At 41.8% G+C, this 15,894-nt stretch overlaps 1 protein-coding gene across 1 annotated transcript; it reads right to left on the reverse strand.

Moving 5' to 3' along the window:
* Positions 1–5,968: 5,968 nt before the first annotated feature.
* On the reverse strand, positions 5,969–7,225 carry LOC121690468. The gene is made up of 2 exons (XM_042071052.1): positions 6,321–7,225; positions 5,969–6,184 (listed from the first exon to the last, which is right to left on the reverse strand). The coding sequence occupies exons 1-2, from the start codon at positions 6,853–6,855 to the stop codon at positions 6,009–6,011; spliced, it is 711 nt and encodes a 236-aa protein (XP_041926986.1). The 5' UTR covers positions 6,856–7,225; the 3' UTR covers positions 5,969–6,008.
* Positions 7,226–15,894: the final 8,669 nt, after the last annotated feature.

Here is a 15,894-nt window from a genome sequence, read left to right on the forward strand (position 1 = left end):
ATGGATGGTTTGAGTCTGGGCATGTTTTCTGTGGTTGTGTTTGTACCCTCTTTGAAAATGAGTCTTGAGAGCTACACTTCACACTGTTACACTTCTTACAGTGTTGACTGTAGTGTGTGTATTTGAATGAAAGTTCAATACCCATATATGTGCGTCACACACACAAATACTCTGTATTGCAGTTTACTATATACTTCACATTACAACTATTTGCGAAATCAACAGGGTATGTCTCAGTCTCACACCGAGTGTTATGGGTTAAAATAAGTTGTGAAAGAGTGACATCTATGAACTGTGAAACTAGAAATAAATATAACCCCTGCTCAAAACATGTCTTAATATGTGAATAAACTATTTTCCCAATAAACAATTGCCTTGTATTTTTCCTTCAGGTAAATTTCCTTATTCTCAAATAAGCATCATCTCTAGAAAATATTTAATGTAGTGAGATAGTCTACTGACCCTCAAATGAAGGTAAAACATCCTAAGTATGTAATATACTATCTTTGTGTAGATGTCAAGGCTGAGACACATCGGTATAAAAGATGTGGAAAACAAGTTGTGTGTTACACAGTATTTTCCTGGTAAAGAAACAACCCCCCTTCTCATGCTTTTGATTTGACTGACAGCAGGATATCAGTTATTTTGACTCCTTGATTACAGTAATCAAACTGGTACAATTATCTTGGCAGGAAGCAGCTCTCAGGCAATTTCTCAGACAGAGAACACTTAATATCAAAACATGGGAGCTTGAGCGGATGTCACGGTAAGCTGTAAGGAGAGCTGGGCAAGTTGAGGCAAGACGAGATCGAGGCACACTTAGTGAAAACAGGAATCTTTAATGTGAATGCACACTACAGCAAACCACGAAACAACATCAATGACCGACAGGGGACTGAGGGGAGACAGAGGGTTCAAATACACAGGGGTTAAACAAGGCTAACAAGGCACAAGTGGACAAGAAACAAGAGACAGGTGAACACAGGGCTGGAAATCATAATTAAACTAGCAGACTAATAATGAGGAACAGGTGAGGGGCGGAGACACAGGGAACTGAGACATGGCAAGACAAACAAAGGAGCACATGGCTGACAGGAACTAAAACACTGGGACAGCAAGTAAACAAGGAGGTAAACAAAGGAGGGACAGGGAACACAGGATCTTTCCAGCGGAATAACCACTCTTCAACTGTCATCCTCTCAAGTCCTCTAATGCAGTGGAAATGCTAGTCCATGACAGTTTGTTTTGTTATCTAAAAATGACTGAATACATTAGAAAATAATTTTCCAAACAGGCTTTTTTGGAGAGAATGTGTTTCAATAATCTAAAATAAAATAAAAATCACTGAGGGTGTTTTATTTCAGATACTAGGCTATATTAGATACATATATATACTAGATATTCAGGCTGCAATTTAACTTGGTATTTTACATGGCTGGCAGAAGCACAGGAGTGATATTATCGAAGGGGCACACACAATTCCTGGTTGAGTAGGCCTATGGTTTGCACATTCATCACCTCAAAATAGAGAAGTACTGCCCCCTAGGGGCCAACCTTTGTAGTGACTAAAGCTTTATTAAAAGAACAGTGCCACATTTTGTTTTAACACTTGTAGAAGAACACAGTGCCTGCGTTTTAACTTAAACATCTACCTCTTCTTGAACCAAAGCTTCTTCCACAACAGCCACCCTGGCAACAACACTCCAGCTTTCCAATGAAAGGAACGCTATTTGGTATCACGTGGTGACAGCATGGTGGCCCCAGATTGTATGCCGGGGAGATGAAGCTGGACACATTCCAAATAATGAGGGCCTTTTGAAATACCACACAGCCTTCTACCTGCATCCAAGGTGATTCCAGAACAACACCCAAATACCACAGAGACTGCATGGTCAGTGTGCTGTTTGAGTGTGCATGCATCTCACAGTGAAGAGCCTTTAGAGTTGGAGAGCCGAGAGTTGGATATGTAACAAAAACTGTCAATTTTTAACTATTGTAATGTTCATATTCTGGAAGTCGCTGGAAGCGTCTGCTAAATACTATAACCACAACAATACAATATCCAATAATGTGCTGAGAGCCGTGTGTTGAAGTCTCGGGCATTATGGGTAAATCTGATCCTTTCCTTAAGTAACATTAAGTACATCAAGTGACTCATTTAGTCCAGTCATTTAGATTTGTTTAGGCTTGGGCCTAAGTGATTCGACAGTCTGCTGTTAAGGCCAACCCCCCCCCCAACCCCATAATTCTCCACATTGAATAGCTCCATGTGCACACACACACACACTCACTCACTCCTCCTCCTCTCTCTCACACATACACAGAAGCACACACACTCAATTGCTCTCCCTCTTTCTCATACATACTCATTTACTCTTCCTCTCTCTCCCTCACACACACACACACACAAAGTCTGTCAAAAGAACTGCCTTTTACGGTAAACCACATGGAAAGCAAAGACTTTTCTTGTCTTTCCCCTCTGGCAGGCAAGTCATTGCTCACTGTCCATGGGTCATTTGCTCTTGATTATAATAGGCTACTGGGTATTCTGAATGCACAATTTGATTCAATATTTAAACAAGTGCATGCCATTATCTGAAAATGGAAAATTCTCCCCATATGTAAAGAAAGAAAGATCATAAGATATCTTGTGTGATAACCTGTGGGAGGACTCCATTCACCTCATTCCTTAGGAGCTTTTGTTCTGAAACAAATGTGCTTCTGTTCCAATGCAGTCTGAGTTCTGGGCTTGTGTTCACGTTCTGGAGCACCTTACTTTTCTCCAGCTTTTGAAAATTTAAATCATCTCCCCTATGTCCAAGAGCTGAAATTATGAGTTCATGGGTTGTCAGACAAACTTTTGTGTAATTTATGGTTCATTGTTCATTGGCAACTGTACAATAGCACTGCATACTTCTTGCATTAAAGTGTAGGAGCAAAGACAGATTAGATAGGGAACATAAATGTATTTATGATTTCTTCCATTCATTATAAATCACAAGTATTTTCCCCCTCCACTATCATACTGTGTAACCATGATACCAAAGGTGTGTTGGCAAAAGCATGTTTGTGATGACCTTTAGCCCAAAGCCCAATCATTACCCCTTGGCAAACTGTATAACAAATACTCTGTGGTGTATTCAAAACAAGACTGCTCATGGTTATTTTACACGGCGGGATGCTGGTATTCATCCCACACAACGGGGCCAATGGGGTAGCCAGACTGGGCTGTAGGGGCAAGTATAACTAGGTGGTGAAGGCTGCTTGTTTATTCACTCATAAAGAAAACACTCTGTGCTCAGCAGTGCTCTTGTTTTGTATATTAGAACACTCCTCGTACTGTGGGTTGTAAAAGTAAAAAGATAAGTGTCAAATTGCTACCAGAAAGAATTATCTAAAATATACATTAACTAGGCCTATACTATAATATGTGTCTGAAATGCCAGGTTGTGTTTATCACATTTCAACGCTTTTTCTCCAGAATCCGTCACACTCAGGGTTTCTAGACAAGGCCTGGTGGGCACCCTGCTGGCTGTTATCTGTTGTGACACCTCTCATGTGTCACTTAATGACATATCGTAAAAGCACCAATTACCGCCCGTCCCCTATTTCCGGTTATATACATGTATGTGTCACTTAATATGCATTTATAAACAAACTAAGATGGCGGATTCGTAAAGAAACCCAAGCACCCACACCATAAGTGTATCTAAATTAGCTATGTACCAAAAATGACATTTTACCGTGACTCAAAGAGCAAAATTGGATATTTCAGGCAGTAAAAACCTCAGTAAGAACCAAACCAGATTTTGTTCAAATCTACTGACTACTGAAAAATGTAAGGTTCATTTATCAAATATTATTTTGAAGTATTAAAAACATCTTTGTTTTAGAATTTTCTGAATGAAAGGGGCGGTAATTAGTGCTTTAGAAGTAGGCTGCTACTAACCTAGTTACTAACCTCAAAACTACTCTGAGCAGTTTATATTCAAAGTTTATATTAACTTGACCCTATATAACCACCGCCCCTCCGCAGTGATTCCTTTAACATTGGCTCATGGATTGTTAGGGTCTCTCTCTGCAGGGTATGCTCATGGTGACCAGTTCAGACCCTAGGTGGTCTGGTTCTGACCATAATTCCCGTATTTTCTGGGATTTCACCTTAGGCCAAAGATGACTCTGACCCTAAACAAGGGAGCAAGCAAAGTACAACCTGGCTCACAAACGTCAAGATAGACGTTTAGGGGTCATCAAGGCATGCCTTGCTTGTGTGGCCCGAGTGAGCGTGTCAGGTGGTGGCAGCATGTGTGGAGCTGCGCAATATTGGCGTTTACAGAAACGGGGCGTCCAACAAAAGTTCTGATGAAAACGCACACACACCGCATCACGTCCAGTCAGGACATTCCCATTGAAAATAATGTAACCAAACCGATTGTTGTCACTAACGTTCACTCATATTGTGTATATCACTGACACAATATTGGGCAATCAGACCCAAATCTCAAGGCCAATATTCACATGATTCAGGGACTTGTCAGCCATGAAAATCCATCTTAAATTGCTGTTCTGCCAAGCAAATTGTCAAATCATTGGTCACATCATCAATTGGATCAAGGTACTTGATCTCCAACATTGAGGCAAAATGGCCTGGCTTTGTCTATGATGCAAGGATTTTCAGAACATCTCCATGTATTAGTTCAGAATAGTGCATAGAGATTCTGCAATGCAAAGAGTTCAATGGGATTCTGTTAGGGGAGCTGGACCATCTCTGTCTACCACACATACTCACACCCTATAAAGACCCAGTGACAGAGACAGCGAGGGCCTTCCATTATGCACACCACGGCATGGATTGAAATGGCATTTGAACAAATTTAGTCTAGATTCCAGTGCCGTAAAATCCTCAGAGTTGCTCTGGACAGAGTGTGTGACATCTGTGTGGCCTGTGCAGTCTTGCACAATACTGCAACCCTACTCCATGAAAGGTTACCCAGTATTCAACCAGAGGAGCATTGGGACATGTAGACCCTGCAGCCCTTCTAGAAGCCATAGATGGGAGAATTGAAGTTTTGCCTTCTGTTTACTTCCCCGTCACCATGGTGACATCTCTTAGCTATTACCAGAGACGGTTGATAAAGCGAGATGATTCATTAGAGGGTAAATTCTGGCATGCTGGAGCGTGGGGTTCGCAACTGCCACGCCCATTTAGGAGTCTAGCGGGAAGTCCAGTATCTATGTATTCCTATGGGAGAAATGAACATCTTCTCGGAATATGACCAATCCCTTAGCCCTACATTCAGCGATGTAAGTTATGAACCCATTTTCTACAAGCCACATGTCTTCCTAACATTCCAACATTGAAATTGTATTTTCCAACAAAACAAATAAAGACAAAAATATCTTTGTTCGTGATCTGTCACCGTCTCAGCAAAGCTCTGGTGCACAGCTACTTGTTCTCAAAGGCTCTAGACTCAGAGACGGTTGATAAACTAACCTAACATATTTTTTGCTAGAACTAGTAGACTATAACTTAACTATAGAATCTTTGTAATTACCGGTAGTTTTCTTAGTCTTCATTGGCTTTGTCATTAACCCTAATAAATGCAGATAAAGTGCATAGTCTACAGCAACCTTAATTAATTTGATGTGAGACAGTGCCAGCTTTGCACATTGGTCTGCAGTGCTTTCCTCTCCAATTCCTCTCCCTAAATAAAATGGAACATCTAGGTTGATGAATATTGGTCCTGCACTGTATTGCCATAGACTCTTAGTTGGATTTTACTCTCCTCACTGTTTTTGAGGCATTCCAGTGTTGCTTTAGCCTTCTGCCTTGGGCAATTCCTCTACTGGTGGGCAGAACGTCCCCCAAGCTAAACTGAAAACAGGTTTTCTTTTTTGTCCCTTTTTATCGTCCCTTCAATTCTAGAAGGTTCCCCAGTTCCCACAGAAATATCCCCACACAATGATCTGACTTCTGGTATTGGTTTTATTGATGGTTTTGTCAACCTTCACAAGGTCAGCCGTCTGCTGCTGTTGCGTGCCACTCGAAACCTCTTCATGGGGATGGAGTCTTTGAGGTTCCCTCTGGCACCCCAGAAATGAGCTTCCAGCTCGGCCTTCTTTCCATCTCCAGCCTCTGGCCTCAACACGCTCACCTTTTCTCCTTCTTTCAATCCTTCTGAAGCTAAACATAATAGGGGGGAACACTTCATTAAAATTCAATGCTGAACAATTTTGATGTTTTAAATGTGAGCTCAGTTTGGACATAGCTCAGTTTTGACTTGACAACTACTTCTTATGAGCTGATGTCTTCTACTCACTCAGAGTTGAATCCACTTTGTCCAGGAGACTGTCAAGCTCAACTTTTACACCTTCTTCCCTCTGCCGTTCAGTGATCTCAACCTCTTTTCTGTCTGCGCTGTTCATTTCAACTTGATCCAGAAGGTTTTTCATCACAAGCTGTACATCATCTTCCCTCTGTTCATTTATCTCTGATTCTTCTAATTGTTTGTCCAAGTATGTGTCTAGGTCATTAAGAACAATTACAACATCTTCAGGGATCTCCATGGGCAGAGTTAATCCCTCTGTTCTCTCCCTTGCCCTCTTTTCCAGTCTGATTCTGCCATTTTCAACCAGCTTCAGTTCCCTTATCAGGAGCTTTTGAAGTTCTTTTTTGGTCTTCTTTTTGGGATTCTTCTGATTTTCATCCATGTCAACATTAACCCCCAAAGCCTTCAGTTCTCTCTTTAGGTCCTCCAGTTTGTATTTTTTGACACGTTTCTTAATTGTTGTGTCCGAACCGTGGTCATCCTGCCGTGCTGCCAGGCAGCAGGCCAAAAACCAACAGAACCACATTAAAATCAGACTGCCAGAAATTAAAATCCAAACATGAAATTACCACAAAATCTAAAACCAGCCAACTTCTACACCAACTCAAGAAATAGTGAACAAAAAATCCAGTTTACCCTGTACTATGTTCTATGACATCATGATGTTGCCTAGCCACCTTTGTGACCCTAAATGGAATGGTCTGATGCATGACTATTGTTACCAGTCAAATGCATAATTCGATGGAATTTTCAGATTCCATTGTCCATATTGACTCTTTAGATAATGTAGCTCCTCATATGGTTATGGTTATATTACGCTTTTGTCCAAAGCGACATACAACTGCAAAACAATATAATACTTCAAATTTATCAGGGAACAAATTAAGACGTTGGTCAGACTATAATAAGGATAATAGTAATAATAAACAACCATGTCAATTCAATCAATACCCTAATGAAATAAACAATGAAAAAAAGGGAAAATAGCAATAATAAACAATAATGTACATTCAATCAATAATATAATAACAATAGCAAGATAAGACTACATTATGGAGAATATCAATAATAAATAACAATGTCAAATACTATTGATAGTATATTTTTACTACCATATTTCTCTTAAGACTCAATCTGATGAAGTGTTTTGAGAAGCTTGTGAAAAACATTATCTGCTCATCCCTCCCTGCCTCCTTCGACCCCCTCCAATTTGCTTACAGAGCCAACAGGTCTACAGAGGATGCCATCTCAAACCTCATGCACACCACCTTAACTCACCTGGAGGAGGGGAATGGGAATTATGTGAGGATGCTGTTTATTGACTTTAGCTCAGCATTCAATACGATAGTACCTCTCACCTTGGTCACAAAGATGAAGGCCTTAGGACTGAACACCACCTGTGTCACTGGATATTTGACTTTCTCACCAACCGTTCACAAGTGGTTAGAGTGGGGGGTCTGACATCTGACACATTAACCATCAGCACTGGTGCTCCCCAAAGCTGTGTTTTGAGTCCACTGCTGTACAACATCTACACACATGACTGCAAAGCCAACAGTAGTCATACCTCCATCATCAAGTTTGCAGATGACACAGTGATCTTGGGCCTGATTAGTAACAACAATGAACAGCTCTACCTGAATCAGGTTGATGAGGTGGCACAGTGGTGTCAATCTAACAGCTTGACACTGAAGTCAATAAAACCAAGGAAATGGTAGTGGATTACAGAAGGCAGCAGCAGAACTACAGTTACACCCCACTAATGATCAGCGGGCAACCTGTAGAGAGAGTCACAAGTTTTAAATACCTTGGTGTCCACATTACTGAAGACTTAACATGGACTGTTAACACTAAATATGTTCTGAAGAAGTCCAGACAACGACTCTACTTCCTTCGTCAGCTAAGGAAATTCAAAGTTTCTACATCCATCATGAAGGCCTTTTACACTTCAGCGGTTAAGAGTGTTCTAACTGGTAGCATCATCACCTGGTATGGGAACTCCACAGTTAGAGATTGTAGTACTCTGCAGAGAGTAGTGCGCTCAGCTGAATGTGCTTTAAGAACTCAACTCCCTGCTCTACAAGATATCTATTCTAGAAGAGTACTCCTAAGAGCCCAAAAGATCCTGAAGGACTCTTCTCATCCTAACAATAACAACTAATTATTCCTACCACTGAAATCAAGAAGACGCCTATGTAGTCACAAAGCCAGAACTGAGAGAAGTTTTTATCCCCAGGCCATCCGAACTCTGAACTCACACTATACTGACTTTGCACTCATTCACTCCTCAGCACTCATGACCCCCCCCCACACACACACCTACATGACTTTTAGCACTTTTACATCCCTCTCCCTATGCTACAGACCTTTTATTTATTTTCTTATTTCATCACATGTCAAAACACACACACACACACACACACATCTGACTTTCTCCAACTTTTGCACATCTCCATAGAACTTTTTATTTATTATTTTTGATTTCTCCTCCATCTATCTACCCATGTCCTTGATTGCCTAGCCTTTCTGCCCCCCCCCCCACCCCCATCCCCAACACACACACAAAAAAACACACACACTTACATCATCACTGTCATCACCACACATACATACAGCACACTGCTTGCTACAGTAACACCCCCCCCCCTCTCCCCTACATACACAGCACATTATTTCATCAGGAAGCTTCTCCAACACACATATTACACACTGCCCTCTCCCCACATACACAGCACACTATCCCATCTCCCTTGTCATCCCCCCAACACACACACCAAAGACCCCTGGCAGTTGGGTTAGCCCCTTGAGCCGTGGATCTGCCCAAGGTTTCTTCCTTGGTAAGGGAGTTTTTCCTTGCCCCTGTTGCTCTTGGGTGCTCCTTGTTGGTGCCCCCCCCCCCCCCCCCCCAATTCCAATCCTCCCCCACCTTTCTTATGCAGCCCTTGCCACTTAATCTACTAAACCCCTCTTCTACTGCACTTTTTACCCCCCCCCCCCCCCCCCCCCATAAATGCACAAATAGGCTGACACCAGACATAATTTCACTGCATTTCTTACTTCCAGTAACTATATGCATGTGACAATAAACTTCCTTGTATCAGGACGATGAAAGATCAGGATCCAGGCTTTATTCTTTTCAATGAGGGGCCAGTGGCCCTCAAGGGAGAGATGCATGTTTGTGTCACCCAATCATGGGTTTCCACCAGATTCTCAGTATTCTCTGACTATACAGAGGTTGATACTAACTTTATGTTACAAACAAAAGAAGGAGTGACCTCTAGGTCCAACCCAGTTTGATTACGCAATGTAAAGGTGTGGTGTGTGTGTGTGTGTGTGTGGGGGGGGGATGTGGCCTTTTGGGTGACATCAAGTCTGGCCAGCTTCTATTGTCTTTTAATTAAAACTACCCCCTTTCCTGGGAAGTCCTTCAGAGGCCTGGATACATGCTGTTCTACAAACATTAACATTTCACACCTGGTGATAAGCAAAAGGCCTCTAGACAGGCTTTCATTGAATTCAAGGATAAACAAAGGATGCTTGCATAGGACAAGGACAGGAGAAATACAGTAGACTATAAAGCTTATTCACAATTCTTTCACTATACAAAACACATAAGAAGTGCTCAATGAACTCTATCACAGGAATGGAGAACTCAATCCACCAACATGGAACCACTGAGGAAAAAAAGTCTTGAATTTGACCTAGCGTTTATGACTGGTCGACACAACAGACGCTCTTCAGAAGACCACAGTGGGCAGTTGGGGATGTACGTCTTGATCACTGAATTAAAATAACAAGGAACAGATCTAGTCAGTGTCCTATAGGCCATTGGCTCATGGATTGTTAGGCTCTCTCCGCAGGGTAGGCTCATGGTGACCAGTTCAGACCCTAGGTGGTCTGGTTCTGGCTATATTTCCTGTATTTTCCTGGATTTCACCTTAGGCCAAAGATGACTCTGACCCTAAACAAGGGAGCAAGCAAAGTACAACCTGGCTCACAAACGTCAAGATAGACGTTATCGTTATAATCCAGCCGTTATAATAGACGTTATAAGATATCGCCATCCTATATATTTTTCACACTTCAAACTTTAGGACAATCTCTCTCTGTTGTTCAAAGGTTGTTATGCCCTCCGTGTTTACGATATTTAATGACCCTGACCCTCAAACAAGTACAAGGTCAAGTTCAACAGACTCTCCTAATCGGGGGCCCCTCAAGTAGTTTTATTGTCATGTACTTAAAAATTAATTATAAGTAATGAAATTCTTAAGCTCAAGAGCCAGCTCAACTTAAAAGTGTAAATTAAAATCAGTAATTAAAAAGGTGAATTTTGTGTGTGTGTGTGTGTGTGGGATAGAAGCTGTCTCTGTATCTGCTGGTACAAGTCTGCATACTCTTGTACCTTCTACCAGATGGTAAGAGGGTGAAGACACTGTAGCTGGGATGACTGGGGTCAGCGAGGATTCGCTTGGTCTTCCTCCTGCAGTGCTGGCTGTCCTTGTGATGCATTGCGCTGACCTGACCACCCTTTGTAGAGCTTTGCGATCATGAGCAGTGCTGTTACCATACCATGCTGTAATGTTGCCGGTCAGGATGCTCTCAATGGTACAGTATTTCACCGTCCATACCAAACTTCCTCAGCCACCGAAGAAAGAAAAGTTGCTGTCTTGCTGACTTTGTGACCATACCTATATGGTGTGAGCAGCTCAGATCCTCACTGATGTTAATTCCAAGGAATCTGAAGCAGCTGACTACTGCTGTGCCTCCAATATAGATAGGTGTGTGCTCTTCCTGCTGTCTCCTGTAGTCATAGAGTTGTCATACAGTCATGAGTGTACAACAAGTACAGCAGGTGTTAGAGTGGAGGAGATGATGTTACCCAGCCATACCGCCTGTGTCCTCTCAGTCAGGAAGTCAAGGATCCAACTGCACAGAGAGGAACTGACGTTCAGGTTTCTCAATTTCATGATCAGCCTGGATGGAACTATGGTGTTAAAAGCGGAGCTGTAGTCGAAGAGCATCCATACATAGGTGTTTTTCTTATCCAGGTGAGAAAGAGCAGTGTTCAAAGCAAATGCTATTGCATCGTCTGTGGACCTGTTTGGCCTATAGGCAAATAGGAGTGGATCTAATGTAGAAGACAGGGAGGATGTAATATGATCTTTAACTGCTCAAAACACTTCATAACAACAGAGGTGAGAGCAACAGGTCAGTAATCATTAAGGCAGATCACTGTTGATTTCTTAGGGACTGGAATGATGGTGGACCTCTTGAAACATGCGGGGATAACAGATAGATTGATGCAGGGAGAGATTAAAGATGTCCATAAAGACCTCAGCCAGTTCAGATGCGCAAGCCTTGAGAACACGACCTGGGATGTTGTCAGGTCCTGGAGCCTTATGTGTATTCACCCTTCTAAATGATTTACACTAGGGCTGTCAAAATAACTGATTAATTTCGATTAATTAATTTGAGAAAAAAAATAACTGATTAAAAAAAAAAGTGCACATTAATCGATCCCGTATGACCTTTGACCCCGAGCCGTTCTAGTCAGTAACCATTCGACTGTAAAATGAAGGAGAGAGAAGAAAATGTGCTGCCTACGGTAGAACATTGATTGGAACATTTACTTTTAAAAAATGGTGTTGATAAAAATAAAGTCCTCTGCAATGTCTGCAGCAAGGAATTTGCATATCACCGAAGTTCGTCAACTCTAAAGTCGCACATCAATGCAAAGAAATAGTGTTGACATTGAGGGGAGTGTTCATTTATTTTCATTGTGTCCCCTAGGTTATATGTGGCCTGAAATACCTTGTATGTGAAAAGAGATTATTATGGCCATTATTTGAACAGTGAAAATAATAATAAAAGAGTTTTTGAACTTTAATGTCACAAATGCTGATTATTCAATGATTCTTTTGAATTTAAATATTTAAAATACTTTCACAGCAAGAATTATATATGCGATTAATTTAGATTAATTAATTACAGAGTATGTAATTAATTCGATTACATTTTTTAATCGATTGACAGCTCTAATTTACACACATCTTTTTCAGATAACTGAAATGGGCAGCAATCTTGCTCTAACAGAGACTCTGACCTGATGTCATTTTTAAAGCGGGCATCATACCTGTCAACATTAAGCTTTCCAAAAACGGGAGATTCTGTGTTTGCATATTTAATACGTTTCATACTCGTGTTCCAACACTGCATTTCGGTGGTTGCTTTTACCTTACCATTACCTTACGCATGCCAGTGATGTATCCACCAGCTGCCTGCCTGCAGCCTACTTCTAAAACTACAAAGCTGCTTGCTGTCAGATTTGGTTCCGAGGGAACGAGTTCAGTGTATCAACAACACTCAATAACAGTTTATGTGATGTGTTCATCAATTCAATTCCCAACAATTTTACAACAGCTAGTTCTGGAGTAGGCCATTTAACTAGCCCGCTTGCTTACGACAAGACTCAGGCTGCGCAGTTGGCACCCGCTTCCTTATTTGGGTTTTGGGTTGTCAGGTTTTAGCCTATGACAAAACAGTTGAAATTGAAACTAAGTGATCATGTATGTGTAGGGTGTATTTCATACACAACCTGGCAACCTGAATGGATCAATGATTTTAAAATGAAGTTTGATGGCCATGCAAATTACGGGAATTTTCCGGGAGAAATAACAAAACGGGAGGGTGCTGGGAGATGACCTTGAAATACGGGAGAAACCCGGGAAAAACGGGAGTGTTGATAGGTATGGCGGGCATAGACCTCTGAAGTTCGCCTACAAAAAAGAACCAGAACGGCCATCTTTGCCCATATAAGGAGATCCGGTTGTTAATTGAAGCTAACTACCTATGGCAAGTTGCATTGCAAGTTATCTCTGGGGTAGCAAAAAACTAAGTGTGCCACTTTGACGTACCGGAGATCACAGTACCCACTCGAAGGCAGAGGACAAAAGTGTGTTCAGGAAAACGTCTGCATTTCAGACTTTTTCATCCCCGCGAGAGTTTAACAGGTGCGATAATTCAAAATCCCCATGTTATTTTCCCATAGGAAAAATCGCCAGATGTGGATCAATGGATGTGAAAGATGGCAGCTTTTTTGTAAGGCGAACAGAGGTCTATAGAAGGAGTTCAGCTCCTCTGCAAGAGAAGCAGACACCTCTGCTCTAACGCTCCTTCCTCTGTAGTCTGTAATTGCCCTTAACACACTCCACATGTCTCTGGTGTTAGAGCCGCTGCAGTGTGACACCTTTTCCCTGTACTGTCTCTTAGCACTTTTAATTGATTTTCTCAGGGAGCAAGTACAACCTGGCTCACAAACGTCATGATAGATGTTTAGGGGTCATCAAGGCATGCCTTGCTTGTGTGGCCCGAGTGAGTGTGTCAGGTGGTGGCAGCATGTGTGGAGCTGCGCAATATTGGCGTTTACAGAAACGGGGTGTCAAACAAAAGTTCTGATGAAAACGCACACACACCACATCACGTCCAGTCAGGACATTCCCATTGAAAATGATGTAACCAAACCGATTATTGTCATCGGTACTCCTACTCATATCACTGACATGATATTGGGCAATCAGACCCAAATCTCAAGGCCAATATTCACATGATTCAGGGACTTGTCAGCCATGCAAATCCATCTTAAATTGCTGTTCTGCCAAGCAAATTGTCAAATCATTGGTCACATCATCAATTGGATCAAGTTACTTGATCTCCAACATTGAGGCAAAATGGCCTGGCTCTGTCAATGATGCAAGGATTTTCAGAACATTTGCATCTCCATGTATTAGTTCAGAATAGTGCATAGAGATTCTGCAGGGGAGCGGGACCATCTCTGTCTACCACACATACTCACACCCTATAAAGACCCAGTGACAGAGACAGCGAGGGCCTTCCATTATGCACACCACGGCATGGATTGAAATGGCATTTGAACAAATTTAGTCTAGATTCCAGTGCCGTAAAATCCTCAGAGTTGCTCTGGACAGAGTGTGTGACATCTGTGTGGCCTGTGCAGTCTTGCACAATACTGCAACCCTACTCCATGAAAGGTTACCCAGTATTCAACCAGAGGAGCATTGGGACATGTAGACCCTGCAGCCCTTCTAGAAGCCATAGATGGGAGAATTGAAGTGTTGCCTTCTGTTTACTTCCCCGTCACCATGGTGACCTCTCTTAGTTATTGCCAGAGATGGTTGATAAAGCGAGACGATTTATAAGAGGGTAAATTCTGGCATGCTGTGGCGTGGGGTTCGCAACTGTCACGGCCATTTAGGAGTCTAGCGGGTGGTCCAGTATCTATGTATTCATATGGGAGAAATTAACATCTTCTCGAAATATGACCAATCCCTTAGCCCTACATTCAGCGAACCCAAGTTATGAAGTTATGAACCCATTTTCTACAAGCCACGTCTTCCTAACATTCCAACATTGAAATTGTATTTTCCAACGAAACAAATAAAGACAAAAATATCTTTGTTCGTGATCTGTCACTCTCTCAGTGTGACAGTAGCCTACCGTGTGTATAAACAGTCACCAGGTTCTAACACCCTGCTACCCAGGAACCTACCTGTTAAATTAACCTGAGAATTTCCTGTTTACCACTAGGGTCACGCAAGTTGGTAGTCTGAATAATAGGCAGAGACGTGAGATTGCAATACAAAAATATAACAATTTATTTATTTAAGACAAGATAAATGTACATGCACTTCAATGACTATGACAGAGCACACCCATGTAATGCTAGATCGTCAGGGCAAGGACTTATTATGACGGCCGCGCTAGCGAAGTGGTCATATAATGATTGTCAAAGTCCCCCCCCACCCCCCGTCATCTACTTCCTGAATTTTTGGTCAACGATACCCGGGACACCGAAACACCGGTGCACATGAAATTTGGTGGGTATGTAGCCCCACTAGACTTTTACGGAAAAAATTGGTTTGGTCCCCGGGGGCCACTCCCCCCCCCCCCGTACCGCAAAAAAAGCAGTTTTTCCTAAATAACTACCTGAACCGTGGCACTGAGGATGAAGAATCTTTTATGGTATGTTGGTCTCAAGGGCCCACATCAACCTGGCCCATAATCACTCATTTGTGATTTGCACCCCCCCAGTAAAAAATGAAAATGCAATATCATTCTGCTTTAATCGCCCCTATCTTCAGTTAAGATGTTCAGAACTGCACCAAATTTTATGTGTATGTTATCTGGGGGTATGCCAAGTTTCGTAGAATTTCATCCATGGGGGGGTCTAAAAAAAATTTAGGTCAGGGGTCTCAAACTCAAATGAGCTGGGGGCCAATTCTGCCAACGTCATCTGATTGGAGGGCCGGCTATTTCTGAAAATGCAATGTTCTTTTTTTCAAATACCACACACAACTGCAAAACAGAAAGTGCAAGTGTTTTTATCTAGTTTTAGACACCTGTGCTAGCAACCTTAGCTTATAAATAAAATAATGATAAAATAAATATTAACACAAATTATAAAACAAATGAAAAGCATAAAAACAGGTATGTGTGTGTTTCACACCAAATAAAAATATTTTCCTCTCATAACTTTTTTAAACCTGGC

This window comes from Alosa sapidissima, chromosome 18 (genome assembly GCF_018492685.1).
Source record: "Alosa sapidissima isolate fAloSap1 chromosome 18, fAloSap1.pri, whole genome shotgun sequence".
Lineage (NCBI taxonomy): Eukaryota > Metazoa > Chordata > Actinopteri > Clupeiformes > Clupeidae > Alosa > Alosa sapidissima.